An 18,166-nucleotide genomic window follows, 5' to 3' on the forward strand; every position below is an offset into this window, starting at 1 on the left:
TGTTTTTTTCCAAATACAGAACAAATATTTAGTGAATATTTTCTGCATTATTATTGATAATTCTACCATCACTATCTGGTAATGAGCCAGTACCATTGTTAGGATTCTTTTTGTTCCTAGTCCACTTAAAAAGCTCCTTCTTATTGTACTCAATTTTGATGGCTGTAGATTTCTCCTTGTGTCACACAGACAACAGTGTTGACTGTTGTTCTCAGTTGTGGGATTTTGGCTTTTTGGGCATCTAGGAAAATATTCTTAAGTAATTCCCAATTATCATTCACATGTTTATATTTAAATACTTTCACCCAACTAAATGGCATGTAATTATTTTCAGCTTTGAGAAATGCCATTTTATCCTGCAGGCCCCTGCCTCATTCACTGCATACTTTCCAAATTCTACAATAAATGAAGCAGGGGACCTACAGACACAATAGCTTCCTTCATTACACAGCCCTGATTCATCCCTAGAACAGGTTCATCCTGTGCACTGAATGAGGCAGGGATCTTGTGGAAAAAATACCATGTGATTATGTAAATAAAAACCCTATCACAATTAGGCTTGTCAGCATCTGGACCTGCTGAAGGAGCAGGAAAAGGGATGATGTAGTGGGGGGGGGGGGGGGGGAGGGATGGCATAACACTCTCTCATGGTGCTTAGGATCCCTTTGTCTGTGTTTACTGTATCCTAAGCCCATAAAAATGAGACCTGAACTATAGAAATGGGGGCAGGAATGTCTCAACTGGAATGCCTAGGCTTGTATGTCAAAATGGCTGCTTGCTCCATGCTGGTGGAGAACAGTCTGGCTGGTTAAAATTGGACCCAGAAGGCTTCCACTGCAGCCTGCAGGAGGTCATAGAGGAGGATGTATGTGGGCACCAGCCCCCATGCACCCCCGGCTCCCTCCTTGCCTAGGGTTACCATATTTCAACAACCACTTCCCACCCCAACTGCCCCCTCAGAACCTCCCACCGCCCCTGCTTCTTGTCCCCTGACTGCCCCCCCACCCTACCTGTCCCCTGACTGCCTCAACCCTTATCCACACACCTCCCCCCGGACAGACCCCTGGGATTTCCCTGCCCCATCCAACCACTCCCTGCTCCCTGACAGGATCCCCAGAACTCCCAACCCTCCCCCGGGACTCCCCTTACCATGCCCATGCCGGTCAGATGCCACGTGGAGTGCTGAGGCAGTGGGAGGCGGGGGAGTGGCTCACACTTCTGGGAGCTGTAGAATCCAAGCACAGTGAGGGGGGAGTGTGCCTGCCCGGGCTGTGACCGCTACCCCTCCCGCAGCAGGCGGCTCACACGCCCGGGAGCCGCAGAACCCAAGCGTGGTGAGAGGGGAGCGGGGGGGGGGGGGGGTGTGAAACCACCTGCGGCCAGTTTGGGGTCCTGGCTGCCAGCCCTGCTCAGCCTCCTGCCGGCTGAGTGAACAGAACCCCAGGCCTGCAGGCCGCTGAGCGGGACCAGCAGCCGCGTGCCAGGGAAAATCGGCTCATGTGCCAAAGGTGGCACGCGTGCCGTAGGTTGCCAACCCCTGTAGTACACTAATATTGTATATGATCGGTTGATTCCATTGCTTATTCCTTGGGGTTCACCCTCTGGACTTTCTGGACCAATTGTCACATCCCCTTTTGAATTTGATGCTGGAGTTTTGGCCACAGGCCATCACCTCAGCTTCACCTCTGCCCCCTTTTTGCTGAATAGGGCATTGTCTACCTTGTTCTCCAATCCCTCAATATGTTTGTTTACTTTTGAAATTACCATCCTAAACCCATACATTAAGGGGCACCTCTCCCCCTTTTTAACTTCCCCCAGTGATTGCTTCACCCTCACCTTGATCACCCAGGGCAGTAAAGGGTTCTGTCACCTCCTAAGGTGTGAAACCAGATCTCTTACCATCCTGAGTCTTCCTGGCTCCCAGCCAATGTTCCCTCTAATTTTTTTCCAGCCATGTGTAGAATAAATTTTATCTGCACTGAGGTATGTGCGGATGTGTGCCTCCAGTAGAAACAAAAACCCTAAATATAATATATATTTTTTAAAAGTTACCATAGGAATAATTACTCCAGCCAGGACCTGTTAGGCATTTTAGAACTCACTCCGCAAAGACACTTACATTTAATTAAGAGAAATAAAAATTGTGAAATGCATAGACCAGTCAAAACACTAACATAACACACTTTGAAAGAATAAAATTACAGAATATATGTGCATTGCAGGAAGCACCAAGAAGTAACAACAATAATACAAGTATGTGTTGAGAGGTGAGTGTGAAAGAGACAGTGTGTGTGAGACAGCAACTTATGAGTGCGTTACAGAGAGACACACACACACAGCAACTCTGTGCGAGACAGACTGTGTGTGCGCTGGGGAAAGCCGTGCACTGTCTCTAAGACACTCACTAAAAGCTCTCCTGCTCTGTCCTGAGCCCTGTTCTCTCCCCTCCCCCGCTCTGTGGGGATGGGGTACATGGGCAGGGGGAGAGAGTGCATGGGCTTGTGTGAGAGAGAGACAGGGATTGTGTGAACTGGCTGCCAGGGAACTCTCAGAAGCAGTGCACTGTCTCTTTAAGAAAGGCACTCACTATTCAGACCTCAGCGGGCAGCAGCTCCACATCCCCTCTGCCCTGCTCTGGGGTACAGGGGTGGGAGACACCCTGACCGCAGTACCCTGCTCCTCCCCACCCCCACTCTGAACAGCCAGCAGGAGGGTCCCGGGAGCAGCTTCAGGACAGAGCAACATGTGGGGAGAGGCACATGATGCTCTGCTGTCAGCTGGGCAGCACTTGAGTCTCTCCTGCAGGGCCGCCCAAGCACGCAGCTTACAGGGAATACAGCTACCCTCAGCTGTGCCAGTGTCTCACTGCACCTAGCAGTTTTTCCCTTGTGTCAGCGAAGTAACCACCCACACCTATTTGCCTAGCTGTACCAGTGACTCATCACACCCAGAAGATTTTGGGCTGCAGCCCCTACTAGCTGTACCTCACGTTCCCTGCTCTCTGTGGCATTCTGGCCCGTTGCTTTCCTAGATGTCCCAGAGGGACTCTTACCACTCCGGGCAGTTTCCCCTGCTTTCAGCAGAGTAATGGCCCACAGGAGCAGCACCAGTGTCCCACTGCTCCCAGCAGATTTTGGGTCTCAACACCTCTCAGTGTGCACAGACATACTCAGGACTGACACAGTTTATGCCCCCCTCCTACTCCCATGAGTCTGGCCCATGGCGTGCTTGTACCTGAGCCCGTGGGCTCAACCCTGTTATGTTATTACAGAAAACAACATGTCAAGAAAAAATACTTCCCACTGGCATCCAGTCAGAATCCCAGAATAACCTTCAGTGTCCATAACAAGTTAGGATACAGAGTGATGGGGCCATCATGCCTCTAGCTGTTTGTCTGCTCACCCCCGATCAGGCACACCATTATGTACTTCCTCCTGAGTCCCACATGGACGTGACTTGACCTGCTCCTGTTTTAGCGGCCTGTGTTTGCCCTGGTCAGGAAGCTTCTGTTGCTCCAGCTCTGCCTCCACACCCTTGACACGTGGTCTCCAGCTCCATCCATCTCACTTTCCCTAGCAGTCTTTTCCAGTCCAGCCTTCAAGGCTGTGGTCCAATTGCCATCGCCGCTGTCTCTGCTGGCTCATCCGGGGAACTATCTGTCTAATGCCCTGTAGGAGAAAAAGATCCCTAGTTGCTCCTGGTTTGGAGCAGGTGCCCCATCCTGCCTCCTGGCATATGAGTAGAGCATGGCCATTAGCACCAGTTCCTTCTGATCAGCTGCTGACAGACCTCACTGTACACACAGCTCTTCTTCACTGCTTCTTGGTAAGCTCAGTATCTGTTTATTTGTTCACCCTGCCCTAGCTGTTGTTCTGTGTATCTTATGTTCTATTTCCTTTACCCAAAACAAAAAACAACAGTGTGATGACCTTTGAGAAGGCTGGAAACAGTCAGAACTCACCAGCAAGCTGTGTGTAAATCCTGCACTAGATTATGCCACTGTGATGTCCTGCTCTGAATCCCCAGAACTGTGAGCCACTCACTTTTGCTAAGGCAGAGGGGTAAGAAAGAGCTTTACTTCTGCTAAACTGTATATCAGCCCCCTGATTTACGTGATACTGAGCAAGAGGAAAAAAGACTGGTATAGTTATGAACAAAACACAACACGCTGCCTACTGACTAAAACTTAGGGTTGTCTCTGGAAAGATGTAGCCTGCTGGTAGTGTTGCTGACATCTTTGCTTTGACAAGAAATAAACCAAAGTAGACTGAAGATAAAAAAGTTACCTACCTTTTTGTAACTGTTCTTCAAGATGTTTCCATTCCACATTAGCTTTGTGTGTGCCGCATGCACAAGCATCGGAAACTTCCCTTAGCGGTACCCATTGGGCTGGTGGCCCCCCCCGAGCAGTGCCACTGCGCTGTGCATATATATCCCCGCTGGCCCGACCCCCTCCAGTTCCTTCTTGCAGGCAACTCTGACAGAGGGGTAGGAGGGTGGGTGGTGGAATGGACGTGAACAACCCATCTCAAAGAACAACAGTTACAAAAGGTTAGGTAACTGTTTTTTCTTCTTTGAGTGCTTCTTCACTAGGTGAATCACAAGCTTGCCTTCAGAGGAGGGTAGGCGTCACAGAGCAATTGATTGGAGGACCATGCCAACAGCCACCTCCTCCCGGGCCTGCTGGTTGACCACGTAGTGGGTTGTAAAGGTATGCACTGACTACCAAGTGGATGCGCTTCATGAAGTTGAACTACGTAATACTCTCTATAAAAAAGTATCAACAACACTATTTTGCAAGAATTCCATTTTGAGAATTTAGGGCTTTAAAAAGTGTTTTTTTTTCAAATGTACAGACATATACCAAATTTGCAGATCTGTGTGGGATTGCTCTATCCACTGTGCTTAATTTTCAGAATCTAGTGGTGTCTTTTTTTAAAAAAGCCTTGCTCTTCCAGCTGTAAAGCACATCAACTATTTTCAATAATATATTATCTTCTGCAACGGTGAACCTTTATATACTTTTACCCAGCTTTCTCTTTGACACTTTATGAAAGTGAGCCTATCTATCCATGATTAATGCAGCAATAGTACAAAATGTGCTTTCAGCTTTTATGCAGCATGTTGATCAAGGTTAACAACAATTTGTTCTCAGGTTAGCCCACTGTAAGGTCATGTGCAACGTTCCAAGTAGGTGGCAGCAAGGGGCGCACGTGAACTTTGCTCAAACTCTACTTTGTACGACTGAAGCTGGTCCCTGCGTTCAACTCTCTAGAAGCCCTTTTTGTAGCGGAGGTCCATCACACAGACAACAGTGTTGACTCTTTGGAGGCAATATATTTGGAGTACAAGCATTACTACTAGTTAAGAACTACTTTTTCTCTATCACATTGCCTTCACAGCATCCCATTGTAGGATTTGCATTATTTACTACCCAAATGGACAGCCTGCTATGTGAATGTGGAGAATACATCAGAACCCTGGCATATCTAGTGAACTGCTGCCTTCTAAGATCCTTCTCCAATGAGACAACCTTGATTCATTCCATGGCATGGGAAGTCACAGAGCGGATGGTAAACCTGGATGTCAATGTTTAATGTTGCTTTTCAAATTGCTATGTGAAATATGATGAGGATGACCCCACTGTAGCAGACTAAAAGTAAATTCCATAAGGATGTAGACTGAGGAGTCCTGCTCTGCCAATCCAACATCTCTATGAAGTGTTGAGAAAATAGTCATTTGTAAAGGTATAAACAACTCTGTATAAGTTACAGATTTAATATTTGAGATACAATCTATTGAAACTACCCACCTAGTTAAATTAACTCTAAAAATTCACATATAGGAATGTGAACTGGTTTATTACATTACTGGCTGCACAGTCTTTGTTTCTTTGAGCTGAGATGTCCTGATCCCTAGATTTTTCTCCAAAAGTCACAAATAGTTTGGCTTTTTAAATAGCATGAGTCTATGGCTTTGTCTATATGTGAAAGTTGTTTTGGATTAAGCTAGGGTGTGAATTTATAGTGAAATCACTATTCCTGGATAACTGTGTGTGTAGGCAATCTACATGTAGCAGCTAATAAGCTTTCAACAGTCAAGACATGTAACCTCACTACCCAAGGATGAGGATAGGACTTTGGAGGAAACACAGGCCATGGTATAGTGAAAGTACCAAATTTTAATCTGACTTTGGAGGTGAAGTTTAAGTACCACTTTTATCTTCGTGGAAGACAGTATAATGTAGGTAGAGCCATCATATCCAGGAAGTTGCAGACTCAGATAAGGCCCTCAAGAATGAGACCCTCCATGAGAGGTGGCAGGTGGAGCAAAGGATCTTTCCATGTGTTTAGTTAACACTACCAACCACAAGATGTTTTCTAGACAAGTAACATACATAAAGTGTTAATTGTGACATGGCCCAAAATTTGAGATAACTGAGGATAAATTAGGATGCAGCTCTTCTAAAAATGGGTTCATTTACAAATAGCTCCAGAAAAGATTGGCTATTCAGATGTTTTCTTTAACAAATATAAAAATAAAGAAATTCCATGCAAAAGTCTAGCGTCAAAGAAACTTTAAATGATAAGAAATTCATAAATGTAAAGTTGAAAGCTTGCCCTTTCTACTTATGCCTTAAAATATAAATTTAATAGTGACAAATATGAAATGCTTTTCTTGTAGCCTGACATATGATAAGCCTGGCACTGGTGAAGTCAATGGCAAAACAAAATGTCTCTGTACTTGATTTATTGTACAGATCTCACTAGGAGTTATGCTCAGTTGGAGTTCTTAACAGGAGTGTCTCTGCTGAGACCAATGCCTTTAAAATTTGACCATAGGTAATTTATACTGTGATTAGGGCACAGACACCAGCCTGGTGACCTGCTACAGTGGATCACATAAGCAAAAATGCATTTCCTTTTTTACAGTAAAAAGATTGTATATTAGTGTCAAAGTGTATTTTGCAAGCAAAATTAAAGAGAGGAAAGAAAACATTAAGAAACTGGTTGTTGTAAATAATAACTTTAGTATAATTTGATATCTGATTATTACAGTAGCAACAAGTACTAAAATCCAGCCAATCATGGAATATTAATAGAACTGGAAGGACAGAATATCCTCCAATTTCTATAAGAATCTCTCTCACACAGCTGTGAAGTGTACCACTATGAACATTATTAAAATTTATTAACAAAAGCTCTGTACATATCTTTTCATACTCTTGGAATTTTACATCTAAGCAAAATAACAGCCCATTTTAATTTTATCATTTGTACAAATTGTTACAGAATATTAACCAGTGGGTTAAATAAGTAAAATAAACCACACTGATTTACTTTTGTAAAGTATCCACAAAAGTGATTTGTGACAATTTTTTAAAATCCCCCTGAACATATAAAAATAAATTATTTGATTAAATCTACCAATTAGAAATATTACAAATCAAAATATCAATGTTTTCTTATGAATTCCTCACAATACAAAACAGATTCACAAAAACCTTATTTACAGAAATGAGGTAAGAACTGTGCAATGTTTAACCAAGAGACATATTGCAGAATTAACATGTTCTTCCAATTAAGTACACAGTGGAGGTCTAATTACAGCTGGGTCGTTTTTCACTAATAATTTACATTTCTAAATACAGATTAGTGGTCATTACCCCAATTTTTATCTACACGCTACCACACTGCCATGAAATCATCTATCCTAAGTGAAAATGTTCTAACAATAAGTTCACTCGTTTCAACCACTGGTATATTTCACTGGGAAATGTTTAAATATCTACTCACTTTTTTGGTAATTTATTAGTGAAAAAAGTGACCCAGGTAACAATTTGCCTGAGCTATCTACAGTGGCATTAACACTTCTAATAAAGGCAGAACAATGGGGAAGGCTGCTGGTGCAATGTTGAATATTTCTGCTGCTTACAAGGACTTGTCTAGTGCATGCTCAGCTGTCTGCAGCCATTTCAACACAATGGAGGTAGCAACAGGCACTTAGTTTAGGCCAAACACCACCAGTACTTTCCAAAATGGCCTTCTCATCTAGTTAAAAAAAAAATCCATTTAAACTGATCTGGTTTGTCCAGCAACCTTAGAACTCCCAAAACCCAAATGAACATTAATAACCTTTGGACTCTACCCTGAAAATCTTATTCTGGCAAAATTCACTCTAGAGTCAGTAGAAATGTGATGGCGTGACAAGTTCAGAATTGGATTCTTTATATCATGAGTCAGATCCCAAAATGCCACACACACCTAACAGGAAATCCACATTGCCAATTACAACCTGGGTCTGAAAGCATTTGCAATTGCAGCAGAGATAAGGTTGGTTTGTTTGCTAAGACTCCTGTTCTGAAATCAAGTAATGTGTGACTGGAATAAGTATTTTCAGTTTACTAGCCCTCCAGCTTTATAATAAGAACAACTACTTGAGCATAAAGTAGAATATTTTCCAGGGTTGAATGTGTAGTTGTACTTAGTATTGTCATACTGACAAAATAATTATGGTTTGCAGAATTTAATTTCTTGCAGTGTCTGTTAAATCTGAAAAAGTAGCTCCATTTCAGTGCAACAAGAAAATAGATCAAAGCCTTAGAAGAATGTCCTTATGAAGATTAATTCTTTGCTGTGCAGTTAGGTCCTTGTTGCATTTCTTCATATCTGCAGAAATGAAGATCCGCAGTTCACAGCTAGATGAAGTGCTATAACAGCAGGATATGCAGTTCTCAAATATTATTCAAATGTCAACTTTTTTCAGATGCAACCGATCCAGTTTTATCATTAAGCCTCTGTGGTAAAAAAACAAAACAAAACACTTGTACAACAGGACAGTATTTTAGATTTGCTAAATTCTACAACTTCTAGATATAAATGAAAAGGCATGGCTGGAATACAGTCTGGACACAAAAGTAGATAAGATTAGATAATTATGCTAAAGAATCAAATGTAGAAATTTTGTCTCATGATTTTAGCAAAATGTTTGGATTTTAAATAAAAGTATTCATACGCCATGGAAACAAAACTTTGGAAAGAAGAAAGTAATTACAGCAAAGGTATTTTATACCTCCAAAATTACCACCAGGAAACAGATCCAAACTACTGATCTCTCTCTGGGGCTATCTAACCCTGCTTTGTATTTCCTGCTGCTTTTGATCTGCCAGGCTTCATGGAGAGGGGGAAGGGGATTTTCACCATGTCAAAACAATTCCATCTAAGGACCCAAAAAACTCTCACCACGGAAATACCTGTTCCAAGTCACTGTTCCTGAAGCCACACAACATACACTTTCTACTCCCTGCCAACCCTTCCCTGGTGCCAGAAGTTCTCTAACATGCGCACATGCACTCTCTCTCTCTCTGCCCATTCTTTTCATGTCTTCTGTCCCCTCTTTCATAGTGACCATCAGGATTTATATTGTATCTGCAGGTACAGGCAACTGCTATTATATATCTGGGAAAATCCCAGATTTTTGGATGTGTCGCATCCACACTGTATTTATTTGTGACTAGGACAAGTAAATTAATCTAAAAGGTAAGTAAGGCCTCACTTAAAACAATTTGTTAAAAGGCTATGGGGAAATGAATAGATCTTAAGTATATTAAAATAAATAAAATTATTTAATTTCCTAAATGAAAGATCCATAACAGCAAAAAAAAAATCTGTGAAATGGCAGCAGGTATACTTGTTCCACTCAGTGACTAGGAGCGCACATGCATGGGAGCTCCCAGAGCAGCACACAAGGAGGCTCATATCATCATGCTAATGCAGGAAAAATAAGAAAGTGACAGTGGCTAGAGACAAAACTCTGGCAAGGCAAAATGTCAACTGACTTAAGTACCTACTTTTTACTCATTTAAGGCATTACCTGGAAAATACCAAGTGAAACACTTACAGCTGTGATTGGTGATTTGACTGCATCGGTTTCATAATGAAAAAGTAAGACGATAAAGCTTTGAATATGTCAATTAAACAAAGACAGATGAAAGAAGTTCACTAGAGAGTTCCTTGCATGTATCCCATAAGCATCTAGTACTGACCACTCTTAGAGAGAGGATACCGGGCTACATGGACCATTGGTCTTATCCAGTATAGCAATCATTATAGTAAGTGGCTTAGAGTCTAAGGAAGCCTAAATGTATGTAAGTCCTTGTATGGACAGAAGGTATAGGTTACACCAACTTAAATATCTGGTTTCCCTTAAGACTTGCCTCTGAATTTGGCACAATGTTCCTTTAATTATATCACTGAAAATGCCACTATAGGTGAAAATACACTTACTGTCACTTTCTGACTTGCATTATCCCCATGAATTGTAAGAAATGGGTTGGTAGTAGTTGTATGAAGGGGTGATGCTTGAGTGCATGAAAGCAGGTTATTTATGGGCATCTGTGCTGCTCCTGGGATCTGCAATTGCTGCACTTCAGGCTGGTGGTGCTGGTGTTGATGGTGCTGTTGCTGCACTAGCTGAAACAGAAGGGCCTGATGTTGTTCCTAGGTAATATAAGGAAAGAACATTCTAATCAACAATCATTCAACAAATGGTCACTCCTTTCTAGGTCCTTTCTTACCCTAGTGTTTTTTGCAACATAACCACAATTTACCACACTCCAGTTAACGTGGGTTGCAATGATAAAGCTCCACAGGAACGTGGAGGATGGAAGAGAGCCTCTTAAAGCTTTCTTAATGTCAGCAGCTCAACAGATGTCCAGCTGAGCCAGCTGGCTTGGGCAAGCCTCTATCGCAGGCCCCTAGATTTGATATCCTTTTCTTACAAAAAAGGGTCTCAAATATGTTTGGCACAGTATTAAACTCATGCTGTTTCCAATACAAACTAAAATATTTCCAAGCAGCTGCCAAGTGGCATATATATCCTTCAGCGCAAACCATTATTTACAATGAACATATTCTCCATGCTATAAAAAGGTGCAGACAATTGAACAATAAACTACCATATTTTTGAAAATTAAAATTTTTAAGCAGACATGATCAAGGAGTTAATCTGCACAAGTCTAATATTTGTATTAACCTGAGGAGTTTGTCTATACTTCAGAAAGCAGTGGTCCTGGCTCAGGCTTACAGAGAACATAGCTAATTCTATTATAAATATAGGACATACTGATGTGAGTTGTTGAGTACTCAGTAACTGCTGAAATTGCTGGTGCTGTTGATGGAGCAGAAGTTGTCTCTGTTGGTCAGGAAGTAATCCTAGTCCCGAGGCACTGCAAAGCAATGACCAAACTCTTAGTTTCTGCAAGTAACAGTGCAGCTTATTTGACTAATGGAGGTCTGATCATCATTTTTACTTCAGCCTTTTAGCAAAATTACAAACCCAAACCATGTACAGACTTTTGGATAAGTAACGCTCACTTGCTATATAGCATTTGATTAAATATTGCAAGATATCCCACTGAATACCAATAGCAAATAAGTAGTTATTTCTTGCACAAGTTGGACAGCAAAGTAAACAACATATACACACAGCTATAATATGCCCACAGCTACCCACATTTTACTAACATATGCCTGAATACTCCAATCTCACCCACAAACACAAATTTAACTATCATCTTTATGTTGACTACTTACAGATCTGTCTGTCTACAGACCTGTCCAAACTGAAATCTCAGCCTGTCTTTCTAACATCTCCCTGTGGATGTCTAGCCATCAGCTCAAGCTCAACATGGCTAAAACAGAACTCTCAATCCTTCCCCCTTAACTTCCCCCAATACCTTCTCTCTCAAGCATTATGGACGCCACCACCATCATACCTGTCACCAGGCTGATAACCTGGGTTTTATCTTTAGCTTGGACATCTCTCTAAACCCTCACACCCAGAGTATGTCTAAATATTACAGATTCTTTCTATATAATGTCTCTAAGACTTGGCCTTTCCTATCCATCCACACAGCTAAAACTCTTGTCCAGGCTCTCATGATCTCACATCTCAATTAGTAAAACATATTTTTCTGTGGCTTTTACAAATGCAATTTTTGCAGCTTTGACAAATGCTATCTTGGCCACATATCCATTCAGAACTGTGCTACAAACATTATTTTCTTAGCCTCTCATTTTGACCACGTTACCCCCTCTTTAAATCTGCCACTGGCTTCTCTTTCTCCATCACATCAAATGTAAGCTTCTAGTCTTCACTCTGAAGGCCTTTCACAGACCTATCCCCATGCTACCTATCATCTTTCATTTGCTATTGACATGTTGACTCCTACCTCCGAATAGCCCATGATGTCAGCCTCCATTGCCCACTTGCTAAATTTTCAAACAAGAACCTCTGTGTTTTCTCCCATGCTGTCACTCATGAGGGAGCAGGCCCCATCAACATCTGCAAAACTACCTCATTATCGTCCCTCAAATCCTTGCTTAAAAATCTTGTTTGCTGTGGTGCCTACAAAAACTTCATGATGGCTAGGGTGCTGAGACCATTGCCTAAAAAGCTGACCAATGCTGTCTCATTGTGCTCTCCTATCAGATATCTCTTGTTTTACACTTAAGATTGTAGGCTCTTTGGGGCAGGGCCAGTCTTTTTGTTCTGTGTCTGTACAATGCCTAGTACAACAGGACACAATAACTAGGGCTCCTAGGTGCTATGGAATACAAATAGACAATGATGAATTAGCAGGGCCTGAAAACTTTGCCTGACATCAACTAGCTTGGGTTGAAAAATACCTGTCCTCTCACCACTCCTCCCAAACAAACTCTCTTAGAATGTAAAGGAACAAAACTCTTTGTGTACTTTTTATTCTGTATTGTACTTCATGTTAATCAACTATTTAATAAATGATTTTAAATGTAACTTAACATATTTGTATCTAGCTTTTAGTATTCTTTTCCTGGTTTCACTCCACTTTTTACATATTTTCCTATAATTACAATGTATCCTTTTCTGTATTGTTTTTATTGCCTGTTGCTCTTGTCATTCTTTCTCCATATATCATGTGCTCTACCTCTTCCCACATATTTAGGGTCTCACTTCTCCCTAAAAAAAAATTTCTGTCTCTTCATCCCCTTGTCCTACCTACCCCGCCCTGATCTAGTCACCTGCTGATACATAAGGGTTGAGAGAAAACAAGCAAATGCACCCCCTCTTCCCCAATAGCTGGAGAATTAAATGTCCAGAGAAACACCCAAGTGAAGAAGATAAGCTTGCCTCCCAAAGCTGCCAGGAAAGGGAAGTTTCTTGGGATTCCTAACAGGGTGTGCTTTCCCTGGTTGGAATAGGGATTTACTTTTTTGTAGGCCTGACTAACATATCTGATTAGTTTGAAACTTCCCGTTGCACAATCTCCTTTGCCTGGAGAAAAAGTTGATTGTTCCTTTTCATTCCAACAATCATTTAACCCTCCCGCTTGTTGTATGGGTGGGGCTCCTTCTATTAATGTATTTCTAACCCAGCCTCCGATTTTGAATGCTTTTCCCCCAGTGAAATACTTCAACATATACTTCTGCTGCAGCTCATAGCTTTCCCAAGCAGCACAGTAATGAGAATTGTGTGGATTTGTGGAAGCAACATGCATGCAGAGGTCTTCAGTTATACTACCTATCTCCCACATAAAGTTGTCTTCTCAGATCCATGACGTTTGTAATTAACCAGCAGGAACAATTCACCCTAAATATCAGGAGATGCTCTCCGGTCGACTACCTTAATCTTTTCGGGAAGCTGGAGTACTGGAGTCGACCGGAGAGTGCTCTGACATCGATTTAGCAGGGCTTCACTAGACCCACTAAATCGACACCTGGTGCATTGATTGCAGCAGCGTCAATCTCCCCGGTAGTGAAGACAAACCCTAAATAAGCACTCCCACTGGGTCAGCTGTATAAGTGGTAGTACAAAAGCGAGAGACTTTTCCAAAGGTGCTTAGTACGGAAAAGATACAGGGTAATGAGTGTAGGTGTAGCTGAACCAGTGTTGAACATGGTTTAACTGCAAAAGTGGACAGGACAAAACAGTGCTCAGCATATTTTCAGAGACAGTAGTTCTGAAGGCTCAACCACCTGTAAAGTACTTTCATATATGTGAAATAATATATCTTTCTATCTACCCCCAAAGGTGTGTCAGAATCCTTTGAAAACACGAAGAGACAATACGATCCCTTACAAACTAAGCTAGGCAAGCAAACATGGGAGAAACAAGACAGCAGGAATAGGGTGGGAATACACCAGTGTCATTAATAAGATTATATGGTTCATCAGTGAGGATTGGTGCTTGCTCTAATGTAATAAGGAGGGTGAATTTGTTTTTTTGTAATGTGTGACTACATGGATGTCCTAGTTGGTTAGTTACATGGCAGAAGTGGGTCCTAAGGAGGAACTTGAAAGAGAAAGGGGGAACATTACAGATGAGCAACCAGTACGTGAAAGAAAAGAGAGATATATGTGGGAGAAGGGCATGAATGGGGCATTGCAGTTGGCTTTGCTGGGGGAGCAGAAGAGAAAAGGGTAATAAGAAAGGAATAAAGGTAAGGTAACTGGGGTTACAGACCACCTGGAAGGGGCAGACATGAAGTTGAAACTTAAAATAGTGGAGAAGGGAGACTCTTCCAAATGTTTCCAAGAGGGGAGGGTATGTAGTTATTGACAGGCAAGAAATAGAATTCTGACAGCATCATTTGAATGGACTGAAGTGGGTGATGTGTGTATCAAAGAGGCTGTAGAGGAGCAGGCTACCGTAATTAAAGTATGATATGAGGAAGGCATGCACAAGAGTTTTTGCAGGATCTGGACAGACACAATAAATGGTCAGATTTTGGCAATGGAGGAAAAGATGGCAGTATTTGGACCCCACTTTTATACACGGGAAAGGAAAATTATGGTATGGTAAAAAGCCCTAAATTTAGGTTGTTTAACACTTTCCATTATAAAGTGAGAGTTTTGATAGTCAACAGCAAGGAGGCATGGGAGATGGGGGAGAAGAAGAGATCTGGAATTGGTCTCCCCTCCCCCAGAAATGGCCCCAGTGGCCAATGCCCCCTTCTGGGACAACCACATGAAGCTGGGATGCTCCCCTACCCCTGGAAATAGCCCCAGTCAAGACCCTAAAGCCCATTCCCTCTGTGCCCACTCTCTGGGGGAAGCCCACATGGGGATGGAGCTTTCCCAACTCCCAAGTGGGGTGGATGGGCAGGAAGAAAGAGAACAGGACCAGGCTGGCCTCTCCCCTCAACTACCTCCCAAGTCTATCCTCCCTCTGGGATAACAGCCATCTCCTGTTGCCAACTAACATAGTTAGCCCCATAGCTCCAGCGATATGTGCTGCAATCCTGAAGGTTTAGGATTCAAAACCTGCTTATGATGCATTTTGATGGGAGAGAGGGGTTGTTAACAGATGCTCATAACTGAATCTTTTATCTTTTTTCTTAAAAAAAACCCATAGGAAATTACATACAAAAAGACTGCATTAAAAGAACATTATTTAGGTTGCAAAATCAAACACTCAAAAGTTAGGAAGTGCCAGATTTATGATTGCCTGTGTAACCATAATGCTGCCCAACTTGTGCAAGAGGGAAGAATTAAGGTAGGACCGGAACTTTTTAATCTACCATTTTCTAACTTTGGAGTGCTTGACTTTGCAACATAAGTGCTCTTTTTATGTAGTTTTTTGTATGTATATTAGCATATTACATGTGGGATAAATGCAACACCATAACTTAACATCATTTTCAATGCTACTTCATTGCCACTGGAAAAACAGTTTACTCTAGCTAAGACTACTTTTCTTTTGAGTGAACCTATTTGGGCTCATTGTGACACATTAAAAGGATCAACCAACACATATTTAGAAGCAAATGGAAAAGGCAGAAATAGATGAACCCTAACTAACATAGTCAGTGAAGCTCCAAAAATTGTATGGCAGGCATTGTTTCTTTTTAAACAGAATATTGCTGACTTTTAAACTTCATTATCCATAGTGCAATTAAATTCCTGTCCTCTTAACATTGGTCTTACACAGAACACAAGAATCTAGTCAGGCATTAATAAGCTAGAAGAAATGCTAAATAAAATTAATTCTATGCTTAAAACTGTTTAACCAAATTAAGCTAGTATTGCACATAGTGTATGGCGGCAGTAAGAAAAAGCAAATACGTTTTGGTAAGATTCTTACCTGTTATTTAGTGTTGTTGGCAGAGGATGTGTTACATTAGGTGGCACAGCCGCATGAGTGAGAGAAGGATTCTGGGATATTGTGGCAGGGGTCTGAATCACCCCATTTAAAGCCCCTACAATTCCATTGATTGCCAGCTGGTTACCTGGCAATGCTCCAATTATTCCACCCACACCAGGCACTGCAGGAATGGTGGATGTTACAGTCTGCATACCACTAGCTAGTGCCCCCACTGTCACACCATTGACCTGTTGAACTCCTGAGCCTGGCTGAGCGGGACTCTGCCCAGCAGGTGGTGGAGTGGAAAGAACTGATGAACTGCTGGTACTTTGTCCACTGGAGGTTATCTCCTAATGTAAAAAAAAAAAAACAAACAAAAACCCTCAGCTGTATAGAATTTCAAACAGAACAGAACAGCACAAGGATTTTGAGATGAAGTTAATTTGTAACAAGGTTAGAAAAACAAAAATAAAAAACAAAACAAAATTACCTGGTTTAATACAGGGAGAGAATTGTCAGGTAAAAAACTGTTTCCCAGATGAGGGCTTTTACTGCTGTTCAAGGAATCAGTGCTATGTGCTAAAGTGATTAATTAAAAAATAAAGTGAAGTTTAATTTTTGCATGTAACATGTTTAAATATTAAAATATTCAGAATAATTTATTTCAGCAGAACGTTGATGTTAAACACAGAATACACAAAACTTGAACATAAATTTCATTTCTTATAATCACAACCCAAAGGTAAAATATTAGCTTAACTAACTAGTGAAAGGTGATGGATGGGCTCAAGACTGAATAGTAAAAAAGAAAATGCCTGGACATAAACAACAATGATTTGTATAATTCTCATGCTTCTTTAAAAACATATTAAAACAAGGGGAAACTTTTCTCTTGTGAAAGCTTTTCAAATCTTTTACTTTTTATTGTTTTTTTGTAAAAGACAAGTTTGCACAAAGTAGCTTATTCAGGGAAAGCTTATATTGAAAAAAATCCCCAAATCCAATATAAACTTGCCATTCTTTTCTCCAACAAAAATATTGTCAGTGATTAATTATACGCACCAGACAGATCATTTAAAAAAAAAACAACACTAATTATACTGGATCTGTTCTCTTTGTACACACACATATCTCCCATTCATGCCAAATAGGTGTAAAATAGGCCTTTTACATAAAGAGTCTTCAGGTTACTTTGATAAGAGTACTATGCAAAATGTGGGAAACATTTTTCTCTACTTACCAGCCTGTGCTGGAAATGCATGTACTTGATGAGATGGGCTAGGGTTTGAAGTTATTGTTGGAAAGGGAACTGAAAGCTGTGCATTTAATAGCTGGAGGCGCTCTTTTTTAGCAGTCAGGTTCTTAATCTGTTCCTCTAACCGTCGATTTTCAACTTGAAGTTGGTGTAATGACTTCAGCATTCCCAGAACTAGAAAACAATTGACTAATAAATCTGATCTCTTTTAAAGTCACACTCAAAGTTTTTTCTTTAAGAAAAATATCTCAGGATTGCACAATATGTCATGTGCTAGAATTTTAAATACTGTACAAATCCTTAGCATCCCTAGTTACATACTGCAAATTAATATTGCCAATTAAGATAGCACTTAAAGTGAAAATCCACCCCAAATAATTAATTAATAATGTATTAAAATAAAAAAAATGCTAAAAATTTTCCTTTGAAGTCAGATGTATGCAATTGTGGATCCACATGGATGGACCCTTACTTCCATGCAGAGACAGTTGCACCATCAGGGTTTATGTTGATTTTGAGCAAGTTTCAGTACAATGTGCTTTTTCTGTAAACACAGCCATAACAAAACAATAAAGAAATAAAAACAAGATTCATTTAATGACATGCAGGTAACAGAGCAGTTGTGGAATGCCTATTCTATTTGGCTTATGAAGTTTAAAATACAACTAAAAACTCTAAGAGCAGATCAAAGATCTGAAATATATGCATTATTTTTATGTAGTCAACGATTATTGTTTTTTAAAAAACCCAAAGGAAAAGTATGTGCAAAAGGAACCGTTGAATTATTTG

At 41.1% G+C, this 18,166-nt stretch overlaps 1 protein-coding gene across 10 annotated transcripts in view; it reads right to left on the reverse strand.

Moving 5' to 3' along the window:
• Positions 1-7,010: 7,010 nt before the first annotated feature.
• Positions 7,011-18,166, reverse strand: part of MLLT10 (MLLT10 histone lysine methyltransferase DOT1L cofactor) — a 271,019-nt gene continuing 259,863 nt past the window's right edge. For all 10 annotated transcript variants that reach the window (XM_039523898.1, XM_039523897.1, XM_039523896.1 and 7 more), the window contains 6 exons: positions 17,363-17,551; positions 16,613-16,701; positions 16,123-16,472; positions 11,125-11,227; positions 10,287-10,499; positions 7,011-8,797 (listed from right to left, as the gene is read on the reverse strand). In XM_039523898.1, coding sequence (XP_039379832.1) covers positions 8,753-8,797; positions 10,287-10,499; positions 11,125-11,227; positions 16,123-16,472; positions 16,613-16,701; positions 17,363-17,551 — 989 coding nt within the window. In that variant the 3' untranslated portion in view covers positions 7,011-8,752. The remainder of the gene's footprint in view (positions 8,798-10,286; positions 10,500-11,124; positions 11,228-16,122; positions 16,473-16,612; positions 16,702-17,362; positions 17,552-18,166) is intronic.

The sequence above is a fragment of the Mauremys reevesii genome, linkage group 2 (assembly GCF_016161935.1).
Source record: "Mauremys reevesii isolate NIE-2019 linkage group 2, ASM1616193v1, whole genome shotgun sequence".
In the NCBI taxonomy this organism is placed as follows: Eukaryota; Metazoa; Chordata; order Testudines; family Geoemydidae; genus Mauremys; species Mauremys reevesii.